The sequence below is a fragment of the Culex pipiens genome, chromosome 1 (genome assembly GCF_016801865.2).
Source record: "Culex pipiens pallens isolate TS chromosome 1, TS_CPP_V2, whole genome shotgun sequence".
NCBI lineage: Eukaryota > Metazoa > Arthropoda > Insecta > Diptera > Culicidae > Culex > Culex pipiens.
Genome location: NC_068937.1, coordinates 29,273,156 through 29,292,858, shown reverse-complemented (window position 1 = coordinate 29,292,858; position 19,703 = coordinate 29,273,156). Strand labels below are relative to the sequence as shown.

At 38.8% G+C, this 19,703-nt stretch overlaps 2 protein-coding genes across 4 annotated transcripts in view; both read right to left on the bottom strand.

Moving 5' to 3' along the window:
• LOC120413702 (RNA-binding protein MEX3B) overlaps positions 1-19,703 on the bottom strand; it is an 85,416-nt gene that overhangs the window by 3,387 nt on the left and 62,326 nt on the right. The window contains exon 1 of one of the 3 annotated variants that reach the window (XM_039574634.2): positions 10,593-11,380. The exons of the other annotated variants lie outside the window; for them this stretch is intronic. The gene's annotated coding sequence lies outside the window, so the exon portion shown is untranslated. Of the gene's footprint in view, positions 1-10,592; positions 11,381-19,703 lie in introns of those variants that run through there. 3 annotated transcript variants of the gene reach the window in all.
• LOC120413727 (uncharacterized) lies at positions 5,263-5,937 on the bottom strand. The gene has a single exon (XM_039574653.1). It carries the CDS (start codon positions 5,935-5,937, stop codon positions 5,263-5,265), a length of 675 nt encoding a protein of 224 aa, XP_039430587.1.

The window sequence follows — 19,703 nt, the reverse complement described above, 5'->3', positions numbered from 1 at the left end:
AATGTAAGAATGTAAGAATGTAAGAATGTAAGAATGTAAGAATTTAAAAATTTAAAAATTTAAGAATTTAAGAATTTAAGAATTTAAGAATTTAAGAATTTAAGAATTAAAGAATTTAAGAATTTTAAAATTTAAGAAGTAAAGAATTTAAGAATTCAAGAATTTAAGAATTCAGGAAAAAAATTAAACATTTGTACCCAATTAGTACACGCCTTATTTAATAATTTCCAAATTTCCTGACTTCCGTATTTCCAAATTTACTAACTTCCTAACTTCCTAATTTCCTGATTTCCTTATTTCCTAACTTTCTAATTTCCTTACGTCCTAATTTCCTAACTTCCTAGCTTCTTAATTTCCTAATTTCCTAGTTTCCTGATTTCCTAATTTCTCAATTTTCTTACTTCCTAATATCCTAATTTCCTTATTTAATTTCCTAACTTCCTTACTTTCTAATTTCCTAGTTTCCTAATTTCAAAATTTTCTTATTTCCTAATTTCTTAATTTCCTTATTTCGTAATTTCCTTATTTCCTTATTTTCTTTATTTTACTAATTTGCTAATATCCTAATTTCCAAATTTCCTAATTCCCTGATTTCCTATTTTTTTATTTTTCTTATTTCATAATTACATATTTTTTTAATTATAGTTTTTCTTGTTTAAGAATTTAAGAATTTCTAATTTTCTGTTTTTTTTAAAGAAATGTTCAATTATTGATTTCTTAATTTTGTTTATAATTGTTGTTAAAAGTTTTTGAATAAACATTTATAATCTATTTAATTTTAACTTTTGAATATTTTTAATCTTTTTATTTTTTCCTCGAAACAACCTCAAGCGCGCACACCGTCAATCGCGCTCATACCGAACTGTCAACTTTTCTTGGGGGGGTCACGAAACGAACACGCAACATTTCTTGACCGCGTTCCTTTCGATCAGCATACCGTACTTAAGCATTGAAACAGAGTCTCGACCCGAAACTTCAAACACGAACAAAAGCAGCGAACCGAAGAATGGCAATGACGTTTTGGAATTTTGACAGTTTGGAACGCATGAATTACCCCATTATCGGTTTCCCGCACGGGTGATGTGGAAATTGTTGCACATAGCTGAAGTTGGGAATTTTGCAACTTATTTTAATTTATGTTAAATTTCAAAATTTAAACACGAATCTACAGCGAATCGATGTGGAAACTAAAGATACACTAAAGGCACGATAATTTGCTGTGCAATTTTGATCAGAATCACGATAAAAGAGGTTAAAATTGAAAAATAATAATAAAGCAAATTATGGTCTAGAATTTGACAAAATGTTGTTTGTTTTGTAAGACTTAATGTTATTGCACAATAATTATAGATTTTTTTTTACAAAACAGTAAATTTTTCGGTTTGTCCACAATCAATCTTATGTTTGTAAACAAACGACGCCATATTGCCAATGTTGTTCGGTAGCTCATCTCAGGCCATCGCCGGGGCCCTGCATTGAAAGCTGCACAAAACTCAATTAGTTCCAAAATCGACGCGACGTTCATGGATGGCCCCATATTTAATTTATGTCACAAAGAGTTCAAGTCCCAAACAGAGTTGTAAATGACTGACAGAACAAAATAAAGCGACCGTTACTATAGCTTGTGAGTTCTCTTCTTTTTTCTCGTGATAGCCAGCAAGAGCATTCTCTTTCTGTCACTCCTTCTATTTTCCTCTTGCAAGCTCACTCGCCGAAGATTCTTTTGTTTGCTCAGAAACCCGCAATGAAAGAAAACTAGAATATCACACGGCAAGTCCTTTTGCAGAGAATTTCGCGACGGAAAGAAGGAAAGTGAAAGTTGGGAGAAGAGATTTTGGCATGGTAATTTTAGAACTGGTTGTTTGATATTTTTAAATCACTCTTGAATTTTACAATAAATTTCAGCATTCAAGAAACCTCGGCCGAGCTCGGTGTTCAATGTCTAGAAAAGTCCAGTGCTTCCAAAGAAAAATTCCGAACTTTTTTTAATTAGGTCTGTGGGGGACGTGGTGTCGGAGACCGATTAAAGACGCGATTTAGTGTTTAATTCAGATCTTTTATTAGACAACGATTCCGCGCGTTGCGAACGACGCGAATGTCTTACTCTCTCTTGCCGTCTCCTTTTCTCTCTTCTTGACATTTGTAGTAGGGTGGTTCGTAGACGGATGGAGTCATAGGGTGGTCCTCGGAGCAAGACCCATAGGCGCCCCCCCAGTTACACCAAAAACCGGACACGGTGGCCGGATTGTGTAACTACCGTGCGGTCGTCCTCGCTGGGATGATCTCCTACGTTGCTGTCGCACGTGTATGCCGGTTTAATTCGATCGATTGAGATTCTCTGTTGTTTCCCAGCGATCGAGACGTCGAAGAACTTATCCCCGCGCTCCAAAACTTCAAACGGTCCTTCGTACGGTTGTTGTAAGGACCGTTTGGCTGCATCTACTCGGACAAACACCCGGCTGCACGACTTGAGGTCCTTGTGTAGAAAGACTGTCGGTTTCGCGTGATGAGTCGTTTGAGGCGATCGGATTTCAGAAAATGCTTCGTGCAGCTGCTTGGCGAAATCTGATCGGTCCACCTTCTGATCGGGAACGTCGAAGAACTCACCGGGAACGCGAAGAGCCTGGCCGTACACCAGGTCTGCAGCAGAGCACTTGAGGTCTTCTCGGTAGGCAATTCGTAGCCCAAGTAGCACGACGGGTAGATGATCGCACCAGTTGCGCGCGCCGCGACTCATCAACGATGCCTTCAGTGTTCTGTGGAACCGTTCCACCATACCGTTGGATTGAGGGTGGTATGCAGTTGTCCGGATGTGATGGGAACCCAAAATGTACGAAAGCTCTCGAAACAAATCGGACTCAAACTGTCGACCTTGGTCCGACGTAATCGTCTCCGGCGCGCCAAAACGTGAGATCCATTCCGAGGTTAGGGCTTTAGCGACAGTCGGTGCAGTCATATCTGGCAGAGGGATCGCCTCCGGCCAACGGGTAAAACGGTCAATTACGGTCAGCAGGTAACGGTTTCCGTTCGATGGTGGCAGTGGGCCAACCAGATCGATGTGTATGTGCCGGAACCTGGACTTCGGTGGATCAAAGCTGCCCAACGGAGAGACTGTGTGACGGTTTACCTTCGACCGCTGGCAGTCCACACAAGCTCGAACAAAACTGGTGACATCTTTGGCCATGGACGGCCAGACGAATCTTTCGCTGACAAGTCTCCGGGTTGCTCTAGCGCCTAAGTGAGCCAGTCCGTGCAGTTGGTGCAGAATGCTGTTGCGGTGGTTTGCTGGAATGAAGGGACGAATACGATTTTTCACTGACACGTCGCAGTAGACAGGTCGCGATGTGTTGGGCATGTGGACAGGTTCGATTTTCAGACTGGACGACGTGCGCAGCTTCTGCAGCTCCGGATCTCCGACCTGATCGTTGGCGATTGCGTTCAGATCGATTGCCGAAACCGCCTCGATTCGTGAAAGTGCATCGGCAACAGTGTTGTTCATCCCACTGATGTGTTGGATGTCCGTAGTGAATTGCGAGATGTAGCGCAGATATCTGTCCTCGTGTGGCAGCCTACTTGAAGAGTTCGAGCCCATGGCGTGCGTTAACGGTTTATGGTCCGTGAAAATGGTGAATTCACGCCCTTCCAAGAAGAACCGGAAGTATTTGACAGCAAGCTTCATGGCGGTTAGCTCTCTGCCAAATGTTGAGTAATTCCTCTGCGAGTCCGAGAACTTCTCGGAATAAAATCCAAGGGGCTGCCAAGTTCCTCCAGAGAGTTGTTGCAGCACGGCCCCCGCCGACGTGTTCGAAGCATCGATCATTAGAGCCAATCGTTTGTTCGAGTCGGGATAATGCAGCAGCGTGACATCCGCCAGCGACTTTTTGCACCGCACAAAGGCGTCCTTGGACGCGTCACTCCATGGGATCTTCCTGGTGTCGTTTTTCCGGTTGTCGGGAATCAGAGAGCGAAGCTCAGCCTGAGTGTCCACTGCCTTTGGTATGAACCGTTTGTAAACGTTAATCAGGGCCAGGAACCGACGCAGTTCCTTGACGGTTGTCGGAAGCTTGTAGTCAACAACAGCTTGAACCCTAGATGGCAGAGGACGAATCCCGTTTTCGTTCACCAGGTAGCCGAGAAATTCGACCTCGGACAGGGCGAATCTGCTCTTCGACACATTTATCACCAGGCCGTTTTGCTGCAGTCTCTCGAAGACAGTTGTGACGTGTTGGATGTGCTCTTCGTGGGAAGTTGAAGCAACACAAATGTCGTCAATGAACACAGTCACGTAGTCCAGGTCTCCGAAAATCTTGTTCATAAATCTCTGGAAGGTCTGGCTGGCATTACACAACCCAAACTGCATCCGGGTGAACTCATAGAGGCCGAAGGGAGTGATCACGGCCGTCTTCGGGATGTCCGCTTCCTCGACCGGGATCTGGTGGTACGCTCTTTCAAGATCAAGAGTTGTAAATATTCTCTTACCTTGTAGTGAGTTCAGCAAGTCGTGCACATGTGGCACCGGGTACCGGTCCGGTACAGTCACTCCATTCAGCTGCCGATAATCGCCGACGAATCTCCACTGGCCGTTCTTTTTGGGGACACAATGGAGCGGTGCGGCCCAGCTGCTACTGGAAGGCCGGCAAATGCCGAGCTCGGTCATGACTGCAAACTCCTCCTTGGCTGCTTTCAACTTGTCCGGCGGCATTCTTCGGACTTTCGACGCCACCGATGGCCCTTTCGTGACGATGTGGTGTGTTACCTCGTGCTGTACATCGGCTTGCATGGTTGCGGGTAACGTCACTTGTCGGAACTTGACCAGCAACTCACGGAAAGGATGATCCAGATGGATTGTTGTGATGCTGTGAATGGGCGTGGTCATCATGCTGCCAGCAGATTGCAGCTTCGTTGTCGCGTCGATCAGCATTTTGTTCTTTAAATCCACCAGTAAGCCGAAGTTAGCCAGGAAGTCTGCTCCGATTATGGCGTGGCTAACGTCCGCCACGAGGAAGTTCCAGGTAAATCGCCTACGAAGTCCGAGGTCCGTCGCAAGATATCGGTTGGCGAAGGTTTTGATCGGAGTACCGTTTGCGGCATGCAGCAGAAACGGTGTCGGCGTTGACATTTTCTCCTTCCGAGTTGCCGGGACAATAGATACGTCAGACCCGGTATCCACCAGAAACCGGAGTCCGCTTGTTTTGTCCGAAAGGAGGAGACGTCGGCTTGAAAATGCTGCACCCACCTCTGCCGACGCAGGTGGGCTGTCCTCTAGTTTTTTGACACGTTGAAACTGCATGGCTGCTTGCAGCGTTCAGCTGCATTGCCGTATTTCTTGTGGTACCAGCACAACTCTCCACCCATAGAAGGTGTTCTGGATCGAGATGCCGAGCGAGACCGTTTCTGGTTGGGGTTCGCTCTGAGTCGACGAAACTCCGTGCTGAGAACTTCCAGCTTCTGTTCCAACTGTTCCAGTTGATCAGTTGAGGTGTGGGAGCTGGTCGAGGATACGGCTGAGGTTTGTGGAAACTCCGTCATCTTATCGGCCATTTCGGCCAACTTGTCCACGGCACTATCGCTGATGCTCAAAATAGTGCGAATCTGCGCCGGCATCCGTTGCAAGAAGAGCATCTTGAGCATTGCGTCACCGATGTTTAGTCCCGTAGCCAGTTCTTGCATTTTTGACAGCAAGTGCGTAGGTCGCAGATCCCCGAGATCAGCCGATCCCAGCAGCCGTTCCATACGGGCCTCCGGCGAGAGGGCAAACCTGGCAATCAGTCGTTCTTTGACGGCTTTGTACTTGTCATTCTCCGGCGGCTGCGCAACCAAGTCGGCGATGTGACAGATGACTGTTTGGTCCACCTTCGCCACGATGTGGTGGTATTTGGTCGAGTCCTTGGTAACGTTCGCAAGGATGAACTGCGATTCGGCCTGGGCGAACCACATTGCTGGATCAGATTTCCAGAATTCTGGAAGTTTCACCGACACCGATGAAGCCTCGACTGGTTGGAGATTTTCTGTTGACATCTCGAGTTTGAGGTTAGAAACGGCCGATCACAAATTTTGCTTGTTTTCGGCGAGGCGTGATTCGTACGCGGCCGGAAACGGTTGAAATTCACGACGCGGGTCACCAATGTGGGGGACGTGGTGTCGGAGACCGATTAAAGACGCGATTTAGTGTTTAATTCAGATCTTTTATTAGACAACGATTCCGCGCGTTGCGAACGACGCGAATGTCTTACTCTCTCTTGCCGTCTCCTTTTCTCTCTTCTTGACATTTGTAGTAGGGTGGTTCGTAGACGGATGGAGTCATAGGGTGGTCCTCGGAGCAAGACCCATAGGTCCTATAAAAATTTAAACATTGAGTGTATCTCGGATACTCTACTGGGCATTAAAATAAGATGAGAGGGAGATACACTCTATTTTTACAATTGGTTTTAAGCCGGAATGAAAAACGGGTCCAAAATTGCTTACAAAAATCGCTTCTTCCTTCCCGCCGCTCAAACCCAATTCAATTCAATGAACGATAGCTGCGACAAACTTAGCGCAGTAGGCCTGACCTGGCCAGGCGATTTAGCGTTGGAGAAAAAAAAAAGTTTCTCTCAGCAGATGATGCTCGCTCGAGACCACGGAAATGTTTTTTCAATAATAAAAAACAATTCTCACCAAAATATCAAAAACATTTTATTTATTTTTTATTTGGCTAAAAATTGTGGAGAACTTCTATGACCAAAACAACAAATGATGAGAGCAATCCAAGAAAAATAATTTCGTTTAAGTTTCTGCAAATTGGTATGACCCTTAAGATACTCCAAAAACTACGCGACTTTCTTGAAAATATCGAACCAAGTACCAGATTTTAAGCGTGTTTTCCAAAAGTATTAAGGCTGGTACAAATTTTATTTAAAGTTATGGGGGGGGGGGGGGAGTTGATTGAATTTTAAATTTAAAAAAAAAATTGTGTTCGTCAAATCTCTCATGATTGATTGCATGATTGCATTAAAAACAGTTGAAATGCATTTTAAAACACTTTTTCCATGCAAATGCTGAAACTAGGGCTTGTTTAAAATATATATATATGGGACACTTATGCGTAGAACGGAAATGTAGCTTGCTCGAATCATAAAATATCCTGAAGAAACTTTCAAAAGTAATAGGAAGTGATATGATATTTTAAGGGACTTCCAGTTCAATAATACGCGGGTTGACAATTATCTTATGAATCAAAAATGATATGCCTTGGACAGATGCTCCTAATCTAATCTAATCAGACCCTAACGCCATCATTTCGGAAGCATCCTGGAGGATGTCGGTGTGATTATTTCCAACATCCTGCGTTTCTAAACGGCCAGCCCAACTGCGTAAAGTAAACCACAAAGATGATTCGTTGAAATGGATTGAATTTGAGCATGAATGTTCACACAATACACGTTTCAGGCATTACAATTTTGGAAATTGCTTGCACACAATCAAGCAGGCATTACACTATGACAAACTAACAAACTTCCACTTTTACGTGTTTGACAGTTTGTCAAACTCGCAAACAACTCTAAATGTATGCAGGCTGACGTTTTTGCAAACAACTGTAGGCAAACTGTTAAAAAGTACGAAATTACTTTACGCTAGTGTAGTAGTGTGCCAATAACCGACCTCGTAAACTTTGTGCTGTTCATCGGAATTTTACAAACATTCTAAATATCAGTAAACGTGCCCATGCAAAATATTATTATGCAGGCAGGAAAATTAAATAAACCCCGTGGGCACTTTTTTTTAATTTCTGAACCCCTCCCCCCCCCCTTCTCGTTGAAAATTTCCATACAAAACATATCTTTTATGTATGGAGCGTAAACAATCGTTGAACCCCCGGATGGTCCCTTTCCATAAAATTGTCTAAAGGAGCTATTACACTACGGCAAACCAACAAACAAACTCGCACTTTTCGACAGTTTGCCTGGATTTGTTTGCACAAACGTCAGCCTGCATACATTTTGTCTAGTTTGCGAGTTTGACACACTGTCAAACACGAAAAAGTGCGAGTTTGTTTGTTTGTTTGCGGTAGTGTAATGGCTCCTTAAGTTTATTAGAAAATACTTTTATTGCCCCCGGAATTTAAAAAAAGCGCGTAAAGTTTAATTCGGTAAACCATTTGCAAAATGAACAAAATTTTACCGAATTTCGGTTGTACGATAAACAATAATGAACTGCATTACCGAATTTCGGTAAGTTTTTACCGAATTCGGTAATTTTTAGTTTACCGAACTGTTTAGCAGTTGAAAAATCGGTAAAAATAACCGAATTTAGTAAAAATCTAAGTGTGTAGATTTCAAACAAATGGAAAACTATTCTTTTACTTGCAAAAACAACCTTTAAATATGTGTTATTTATTTGTTAACGTGACAAAATTTGCACAAAATAGAGAGTTCCGCAAAATCAGCAAGATTCTCCACCAGGAACGGATCACATTTCACAAAATCAACAGGAAACGAAGGATGCGTGGACATACCGTACTAAAAGGAACTGTGGAACAAGCGGCTACCTCCGAAAAAACGTTACTGAATCCACCTTTACGTGGTTGGTGCCTTCCTCGCATTCATTAAGTGAATATACCACACAGCCTCAAAAAATTGTGTAAATAATACCTATTTTCATCAAAATATCTGAGATTCGGCCTCAAAAAAAGATCATTAAAAACACTAAAGTACTTATAACTTTTGATAGGCTTGTCAGATCTTCAATCTTTTGGGCTTGTTGTTTTTGATTACCTATCCAACGATGGGTCGCATGATAGATCCGGACAACTTTTTCATAAAAATATTTTAGATCCGGCCTCAAAAATGTTTATAAATAACACTTAAGTGTTCATAACTTTTGATGGGGTTGTCAGAACTTCAATCTTTTGGACGCGTTAGAAAGGTATTTCAAATACCTTTCTAACAATGTATAGCATGACGGGTTCTCTTACAAAAACCACCCTTTTTTACAATATTTCAAACTCTAGCCAAATCGTTTTTTAAGCATAACTTTTGAAGTACTTTTCCAAACTTCATAATATTAACTAGGGTCATGTGGGATCCCAAGACGGATCGAATGAGATCAAAACGGTTCAAATCGGTTCAGCCAGTCCGGAGATAATCGAGTGCATATTTTTCGGTGCACGGACTCACATCCAGACACACGCACAGGAATTTGTTTAGAATTTGATTCTGAGTCAATAGGTATACGTGAAGGTGGGTCTACGAGGTCGAACAGAGAAGTTCGTTTTTCGAGTGATTTTATAGCCTTTCCTCATTGAGGTAAGGAAGGCAAAAACACAATAAAGATCAGCTAAAACAACGCTGATGCAGCTCAAAAAAACTGCTAGCTTAACAAATCCGCTGTGCCAGTGGATTTGTCTGCTGAAATTATCAAACAAAACTGGAAAAATTTGGAACTTTTGGACTGGTTCTAGAAAAACTGAACAGCCAGACAGCGATTTATTTAATATGTTTAAGGGGTTACATACATTTAGAAAATCGCAAAATTCCATATTACAACAAAATTTATTAAATCAACTTAAAAGATGATTTTCAATCACTCCTGAAAGTTTCATGAAGATATTTTAAGCTGCAAATTTTTCCATGCGCAAAGCGAACTGTCAAACTTTGCGAGCGTTTTTCTCTAAACACAGAGTTGATTTACGGGTGCCACGATATCTCAAGATGAGAAAGAACAAATTGGCTGAAATTTGGGGTGAAGACTCTTAAGACATATTCCGTGTGCATGACGAAGCCCGATTTTGAAGTTTTGGATTTTTTAAAAATAAACAAATACATAAAAACATTTTAATCTTTTTTTTAAATAAACCTTTTGAAAATCGGCCTTCGTCATGCACACAGGACCGGTTTAACGAGTCTTCACAAAAAGTTTGAGCCAATTTTGTCAAGGCAGTGTTGAGATATCGTGGCACCGGTTTTTTGAAAATGCTAACTTCATATAGCTGTATCTCGGCTAAGATACAACCAAATGTCTTCAAATTTATTTTGTTAATAGTTGAAAATTTTTTATTTAATGTCCTGAAAACAGATTTTAAAATAAGTTGAAATTTGTGTTCAAACCAGCCTTTGACATTTTTTGCCGATTTACATGTATGTAACCCTTTAATTTAAGATTTAATAGGGATTCCAGTGAATGTTTTTACAGCCTGAACAGAAAACGAAGGTTTTGGTTTAAGCTAACATGTTTTGACGATTCAACCGAGTTGACTAGGTATGTATATTTTTTTGGAAAAGTTAACCTGTTTGTGAATACTTTGTACCCGGTTAAAGAAGAAAGTTAAAAAAATGTTCAAGAAATGAAAAGGAAACAAGAATACGAAATTCATAATAATTCCAAGCATCAAGTCGGAAAGCACTGCTCAGACAGATCATCGATCTGCAAAACCGTCCCTTCACCATCATTACCCACCCCAGAGACTGTGAAGAATTGCTTCAATTTTCTGCAAACCCAAGGTTGCCAATCCCTTGTATAAGCGCCCTCCTCCTCATCTTCCTCATCTTTTAGCAGACAACCCACCCAGCTTTCCGTACCATCATCCCTCTTCTAGCCGGTCAGCGCGTTCGTACCTGGTTCTTAATCCTCTTCTCGCTGCAGCAGGTTACTTAGATCCCCCAACTATGCTGTGTGCTCTTGGTTTTTCTTGTGAGTTAATCCACCGTGCAAAAACCAAAACGACGTTCTTCTCCGAGCTCTCCTGGAGACTTCCCTGGAACAAGCTGCTGCGTGTGTGACTAGACCTCTTGTTCGACTGTATTGCCGTGTGTGTAACGACGTTACGATGCTATTGCTTCTTCTCTCCTTTTCCGTTTTGCGCTCGAGGTTCTTCTCTCCCACAGGCACTTCTTGGTTGGTTGGTTGCTTATTCAGACTTCTCCTCAAGGTTGATCTTCACTTTCTTTTGAGTGAAACTTGCTTACTTTTCAATGCTTCTTTATTCTTCTTTTTAGATTTTGAAACAAAAAAAAACTATTGTAAAACAATTACTATCGCAGACTTTTGAGTGGTGTGTGGCTTGTAAGACCTTTGAGCACTTTTTATTCCTTAGAAATTCCTAAATTGGACGATTAAAACACGTTAAATTCTTGACTTTCACTGGGTTTTCCTCTCACTAGAATATCAAAGCAGGCCTCACTCGCGAGAATCCTTTTTTTGTTGCACAAACTTCAACTTTGTTCCCTTCTTCTTGGGTTTGGCAATGTGCAGCTCGAACTGTCTGTGTCTGTCGAACTGGATCGTAGCAAGCCTTTTTTTCCACACTACTAACACAACGACGACGACAGGAGAGCACGTCCGTTCGCGATGAACCACATTTTACTTCTGACCGGCCAAGATCGTCGCGAGGATCGCAGAAGGCTTTGGCGAAAAAAAGGACTGCTGCTGCACGAGGAGAAACCGAACGCTCATCTGTCACACACGAGCACCGTGTGCGTGTGTGTAAGAGAGGGAGAGAGCAAAGAACGGACCAGCTGCGCTCCGCGCAAAAAAAAAACCGAGAGCTTTCTTCTTTGTGGTGGTGGCTCTTCTTTGCTGGGACAGACAGAAGTAAATAAGGACCTCCGGCCGGCGCTCTCTCGTAAGCACACACGCACAAACACAAACACACACGTGTAAATAAAAATCAGCCGGCAAAATGTGAACACACAAAAAGTATGAGAGAGAAGTTTCGAAAACGAGAGAGAGAGAACACAATTTATGCTCCAACGCTCTTTGCTCTAACTCCACAGCATCGAACACCAACATAATCGTAGTAGTCGTGTGTGGAGTTTGGTGTTTGGAGTTGGAGTTGGGGCTGGCTGGAGAGGCTCGACTCGTCTCACGTCTGGCCCGGTCTCGATGCTCGTAAAACACGCATGAGCGATCAACAAAAAGAAAAGAAAGAACGAAGCGTTCGAAGGATGTGTGTGCCCGGTTAGGGGAAGGGGGTCGTTTTCGAGAACTGGATGGAATTTTATTATATTAAATTATTTTCATGTTTTTTTCCGAAAATAAATCACATGAATTGAATTTTTTAATCGATCAATCATTTTGTTTGAAGGTTCTTTTCTAGATTTCACTTGCGTTGATTTTTATCGATTTTTGTCTTTTATTGGATTTTTTTCAATGATTTTGTCGGTTAAACAAATCACTTCAAATGTAAACATCCACTGACGTGAGCAAGATACACCCTTCAGTTACAAACTTCAAAAAATATTTGCAACGGCCTTAGCCTCGCAAATTTTTTTCGCTTATTTTTTTGTTTTCGTCAAATCTTACTTTTTCGAAAACTAATTATTGCAAAACAACTCTGGAGTTTTTTTTTGAAAAGAACCAATAAACCAAATTTTCAGTTTTTGCTTTTTGGGTGTTTTTTAATACCCCTGACTCAAGGCGGTTCTAAAAACACCCAAAAAGCAAAAACTGGATATTTGGTTTATTGGACCTTTTCAAAAAAAACTCCAGAACTGAACTAGTGTAAAATGCATTTTAAAACACTTTTTGCATTCAAATGTTGAGACTATGGCTTGTAATTTAAATTTTTTATTTTTTTATTTCCGCCCTCCCTCTCTTGAGCCGAGGGACAAAACAAATTTTCATCGGCCTAATCTATTGTCTTTCACATATTTATGGAACCGGAAGAGATTTTTAAAGCAAACAGAATCCAAGGGACCGTCGAGGAAGAGATCCATCAAACAAGGGAAAATATCGAGGAATGAAGATAATTGAAGTATGCAGATTGAAGGGACTGAAGAATTCATCGATAGATGGAGAATTATTGATATCGAGAAGATCGACAGCCAGAGAGTCGACTGTATGACACCCCTTTTACACGAAGTTCACACACCCTACCAAACGTTTGTTTTGATAGTGTGCGTGGATGTCGTGTAAAAAGTGACAGTTCGTCACTTTTTAGTTTGACTAAACTAAACAAGCGTCAAACGAAAAAAAGACCAACCACCGGGGGTTGAGTTTTAAAGTGTTATAAACAAATTGTCCGTCTTCAACTAAATCATAAACATAAAATATGTTTTGGGAAATGATCTTTTCCTTAAAACATCAATAATGATGTAAAATTTGTATGTGTCTTCTCAATCTTTCAAATAAGAGCAGTTCTTTTTACAGTTTTTGGCCTTGGGATAATCGAGTATAGACTGTATTTCATCAATAATTTTTTAACTATCTATTTTTTAGAACATCTTGTTGTGTTTTTTTGAAGCGTTAAACATTCAAATGGTTAATAAAAAATATTGCGAATCAATAATTTATTTGATGTTAATATTTTTTTCCAAGGATTGTTAAAATATTTGAGAATATTTTCCACTCTTTCAAATAGTAGGTAGCAGTTCTTTAAATAGGTTTAAATAGGTGATTTGTTGGACTCTTTTGCAATAAAAATGTGAAAACTGTACTGAAATTTAAAATGATTTGAAATGTTATCATAGTAAACGGTTAGTTGAAAAATTATTTGCTGTTAAAGTTTCAAACTAAAAAGACGTAAAAAGAAGCGAAAAATATGCGGCAAATGTGATCCTTTGACTTGAAAATCAGACAAAAAGTTGTCCTGTAAAAATTTAAGAGCGAGTCCACGAGCAAAGCATACCCATCTCGCATCGACCTCACCAATCTGCCTGAAATTTTCAGGGGATGTTTGTACATATAAAACTAGCATCTGGCCAAAATATGAGCTCTCTAGGTCAACGGGAAATGGGGAAAATCGGGACACAATGTTTGAAGGTTCAAAAACGTCAAAAATCTTAAAAAGGCCCAAAGCGTTCTCAGTCTCAGATGGTAGTCCCAGATGTCCCCTACAAGCTGCAGGTCGAACCGAGTTGATATCTGGATGGAACACTTTTTTATTTGAGTTTTAAAAATTATGCTATTTTTTCACTAAAATGCCAATAACTCCCTTTAGATTTAACCAATTAGGATGCTCTACCCTGCATTTTGTTGCATTTTTTAAGCCCTTTCAGATGCATTTTGAATTTTGAAATTAAATTGAATTTTGCCTAAGTTATAGCCTTTTTAAGATTTTTGACGTTTTTGAACCTTCAAACATTGTGTCCCGATTTGCCCCATTTCCCGTTGACCTAGAGCACTCATATTTTGGCCAGATGCTAGTTTCATATGTACAAACAACCCCTGAAAATTTCAGGCAGATTGGTGAGGTCCAAACGACGTCCCATACAAAGGGGTATGCCCTGTTCGTGGACTCGCTCTTAAGGCTTACCGGTTAAAGCATATATAAGCACAAAAAGAATGTTATGTTAAAAAATGTGGCATTTTTGAAAAACTGTAGATGATGCGCTAAAAGAGTGCTGTCATATTGTAATGGCCAGATTACCGAAACAAAATGCTGTTTTTTTAGAGCATTTCATATTTTTTACGTGACATTTCGAAAAATTGTGAATATCCATTAGGCCGTTTCAAATATTTGTCAGAAATTATGTTATAATTATCCGAGCTATCAAATAACAATGTTTTAAAAATCTTCGAATCAATCCCCCCTCCATTAGCCCAACAACGGCTCAAACATCATTAATTTTCAGCCATAGGTGACAAAGGTGGCATTTGAGTTATTTAAACAAATTGAAAAATTATATTTTTTAAAATGGTTGTTTTGTTCATTTTTTTAATTCTTATCGAAAAAGAAGTCTAATCGACTGAAAACAATTTGAAGTGCATTTTCCAGCGTTGATGCTTCGATAGGGACCATCGTGGACATATTTCTGAAATTTTGGGTGTTTTTGAAACCGCCTCAAGTTAAAAATATTCAAAACACTCAAAAAGCAAAAAAAGGAGTATTGGCCCTTTTCAATAAAAACTCCAAAAATATGAATACCGTGGATAGAAATTTTTATTTTTATACATATTTCTTTTTAATTTTTACTTTGGTCGGAGTTGAAGGACATAAACTTTTGATTTTTTAGACCACCCTATTGGCGGTTTTAACTTTTTTTAAAAAAAGGAGGTCCTGTACCAAATTTAAGCCAAATCGGAGCACTTATGACTTGGATCCTGTTGTTTTGGCATGGAAACGCTGAATTGGTTTTCTGATCGATACCTAAAACCTTCGAAGACAAATTATATGAAGTTAAAGATAAAATTGCTAACAAATTAATTCAATACCAAAGCAAATATAAATCTATGGAACACCATCCCGAGCATGGATGAATAACGAAATGCGTGATAATACCTTTCTCTGGTATCAATACCAAATTTTGCACTCTGAATCATTTAAAATTTGTCCTAACAAGACCAAAATTTGTGCATAACAAGAGCAAAGTTTGGTATCAAACAAATTTAAGGTATTGTTTATTTTTGCAAAATTGCAGAATTTGTCATTGATGGCTCAAAGCGAATGCTTTCATTGAAAACCAAAAATTTCAAACTTGATTTTATTTTTCTTACATCCCACTATCCTCCCCTATCTATAGATATGACTTGAATTTGTGGAAAATTTTCTAAGGCATATTTTGGTATTACAGTCATCCCACATATTCGGAACACCCACAAATTCGGAACACTTTTGTGGTAATTTGTCAATAAAATGAAAAATGCAACTTTTCTGCCGACCCTGTTATTTTTAGGGCCTTTATTTGGACATTCTCTTGCTATTTCAATAGCAAAAGAAGTACTTTTTAAACAAAAACTGCATTTCCAGACTATTTTATCCAGAGCAGCAAAACACTGCCTCCAAATTGCCTGTTCCATGATTGTGGGATGTTATTGTGTCTCCCACAATTGTGAAACACCTGAATTTAACTGATATTTTCACAAAAAAGTTATCAGACCATTCATAAAACATTACTAAGCATGAGTTTTATTGGTTTCAGAGTACGAAGTCATTATTTTGTTAAAAAATATGTACTCCTGGAGAGAAAAAAAGTTTGTTTACATCGTAAGAAAAAAGTGTTCCGAATTTGTGGATTTCAAGGGTCAATGTTTTTCTTTGAAAACTTGATATAAAACGTAAAAATGTACAGCCGATCTATACATCAATTGAAAGATCGCAAGAAAAGCTTTCACATGAAGGTAAAAGAAAATCATTATGTTCAATTATCGATTTTCTATGATTTGTTGAACATTGGCCGATCTGTAAACTGGGGATGACTGTACATTATTTTATCAATTTCTTTTAAAACTATGCGAAAATTTTGGCGAATTTTTATAAGGTCATTAATTTTGCGCTAAAATGACTTGAAAACCAAAAATCTTAAAAATGATTTCAAGCAAAACAATGTAAATGGGCCAAATCCAAAGTGTAAACAAACAGTCTGTTTGCTTACGTCAGTGGATGTTTACATTAGGAACGAGCAGGACAGACTCTTTGTTTACACTTCGGCTTTGACCCATTTACGTTGTTTTGCCTGATTTTTAAAATTTTTGATAAACCCACCATGAAAATTTTGGAATCGTTGAAATGTGGACTGTATATGTTTTGCCTTATATATTTTTTTTAAATTTTGTGGATTTATTCATTATGTCCAGAGTTTTTTTTAAAGGTCCTATTAATTATTGTCCTTCATATGATTACAGGACCTACTAAAAAAAATATTTTTTTAAATTTTACTGACTAGTCAGCTGCCACCACCCAAAGTAGGGCCCACTCCCCTTCTTCTTGCGACGATTACGGCAGATGGGAACCGCGCGCGCGTGTGTGCAATAGGGGGATGGCGTCGCTATTTTTAGACCACGTTTTCCACTTTTTCTCATCGAAACCGACTACTTTATCGACTTCATTTTGCTGGGCGAGATAGGACGCCGTCTATTTTTAGACGATGACTCAGCACTTTTCCACTCTTGCACTTAAAAAAACCAGATGGCAGCACGATGTAACGCCACGTCCCTATGGTGCCGGCAAAAAAAAGAAGCACAAAGTGATGTTGTAGAGAGCGAGCAGAAGAAAGAAGTTTCAAGTCGGAAAACAAGAAGCATAAGAGAGAAAGAGAGAGGAAAGGAAGCAAGTTTTGGACCACATGTCGATCAATTCGTCGTCGTCGACGACGGGGTTCGAACCGAGACCGAAAGTGCAACACTCCATTCTCAAAGGCGACAACGTCCTTTGCGCAGAAAAAAATGGTTCAAAGAGAAAAAAAGAGAATTTAAGAAATAGAGGCATAAAAGCAGAAAATAATAACGAAAAATGGAACCGTAATACATGGACGGATGGATGGATGGAGGCCGATCGCGGAATTGGCGCGATGAACTTGAATTATGGCATTGCGCTGTCAAATTTGGATGACTTTTGTAGAAAGTAATGTTCATGAACAGAACGTGATCGTGCCAATCTATTGTTTTTCTTTTTTATAGCTATCGCCATTATGACATAATGGTAGCTGTCACTTGTCATTAATTAACCCAAGCGTCAAATTTTGCGTCATAACATGCTAATCACCACGTGCTTGCTTGTTATAGCAACCGCCATTATGGCACACATTGACAGCTGTCACCCACTTCATTCACACAGTGTGCGTAGATCAACCTGAATGAGGTTCTGTGTAACACATTTCGTCAGACAGGAAGGACCGAATCAATCGCGAGGGAAGGAAAAAAAACCAAAGTAAACAAGTGTGTGAGCCTCGAAGAAGGACGCACCAACACACAGGCAAACGAGTTGTCGGCAGCTGTTAAGGTGCCACCACCGTGCAGTCGTCGTCGTCGTCGCGCTGGATAAAGCCCGAACTCAACGATATCGGAAACGATTTATGAGCTCCAACATGAGTCGTTTTTTTTGTTCAAACTTCTTCTCGATGTGTGTGGAAGTGGCTCTCTCGCAGTTGGTGGTGGTTTGAGCTGCGAGCGCGCGCGCCAAGAGTGAGTGTTGTAATTACAAGAAGGGCCAATTAAAAGGTTTACACTGTAATTAACAATCTTGCCTTCGGTTGGGAGTTTTTGAGCAGCGTAATTTTTGAGACATGTTTCGTAAATTAATAAACAAATGAGCACATTTCACTCAAACATACTTGCAAATTTACCAAGGGTTTGCATCTGCTATTTTTTTTTTATTAAAAATTGTGGATTTGTAGTCAAACCATCGGGGTTTTTTATATGAAACACCTTTAGCAACTCTTCATTAATCCGACCAATTTTCTTAATCTTTTACGTTATTTTGTCTGATCAAAACTGTTTGGGGGTCCGTTTGAATCATTGGTTTGCAATAATAAAAAAAAATAATTTTTTTTGTATTTTTTTCCACAAAAAAATATAAATTCCAAGAAACTGTTTTTTAGTTCAAAACTTTTTTGATCGGTCCAAGGCAAATATATTTCTACCTCTTTCAAAAATTCAACAATAAAAAACAATTGGGCACACACAAAAAAAATGCCGAAATTTTAACTTTTAATTGAAAAAACAGGTACAATTGCTGGAACGCTTTTTTAAACACATTGTATAAAGTTTTTCTTTGTCTTTTAATCAAATACGGAATTTTTCTACTTTTAGAAAAAGAAAAATACATTCAACTTAAGAAAAAAAAAGATTTTTCAATGTGCAAAGCATTTTGTGACAGTTTTTGCTTCAAAATAATAGAAATAGAGAAGTTTGAACTACACTTTTTTCTTTGCAGCACTCAAACTACACAGAAAAAAAAAATCATGGTAATACTACACCAGGGGTTCATCTTATTATATTATAGGTATAGGTAATATTCAAGTTTCCAAAATTACAGCTTCCAAATTAAAAAAAAAAATACTGTGTATTTACAATACCATAAAAAGTAGGAATGTTTATAATAAACTGGCAAAAACTCGTATTTGAATCAAATTTGAATGTTAAATCGAAATTGCACACGTTAAATAGGGTTAAATAAGTTAAACATGAGTAATTTTATTTTTTTTTAGAAATAGTGATTATATATGTTTATCAATCTTGAACAAGCATTAAAAAATTCTCAACAATTTTAATTTTAGGACTTCAAAAATCGGACAATTAAATGTTGAGTTATGAATCAAATTTGAGAAAATTGAGTTTTCATTTTGAGACCATCGATATACCGGAAACTGTATGTGCGATTTTCAATGTTTTAAAGTGATACCATTGTGAAATTATCTGATCAACCTATTAACAATACCTAACATTGTTTAACTTACTACATTTGAAAAGGTTAAAAATCTGTATTTGGTTAAATTTTGGTTAAATATAAACACAAATTCGCAGGATATTTGTAAACATTTTTGAATTTGGAGATATTATTGCTCAATTCTTTGAAGCAGTTGTAAATTTATATTGCCCTTACGAAAGTTTTTTTTTATAAGATAAGAAAGAAATCGATTTTGTTTTTGAAAATTGAATCAAAATTTAATAATATAAAATTGTTATATTTTTTTCAAGAGGTCATATGCGCCTTGAATTTACAAATTTCTAAATAGAAGCAAATTTCTTAATAGAAAATTCCATATTTGTTCTGATATCTTTAAAAAGTTCAGACATCATCAAAAATTAAATCTATATAAAAAAAACCTGATTATAAAAAAATTAAATAACAAGCCATAGTCGCAACATTTGCATGCAAAATGTGTTTAAAATTGCATTTTCTACTAGTTCAGTTGTTTTGCAATCATTAGTTTTCAAAAAATCTAAGATTTGTCAAAAACAAAAAAAAATAACGAAAAAAAACTTTTTGCGATACTAAACATCGAAAATTTAAACTTTAAATAAAATTTGTACCAGCCTTATAGCCCAAAAACAAAGCGTTTTTTTTA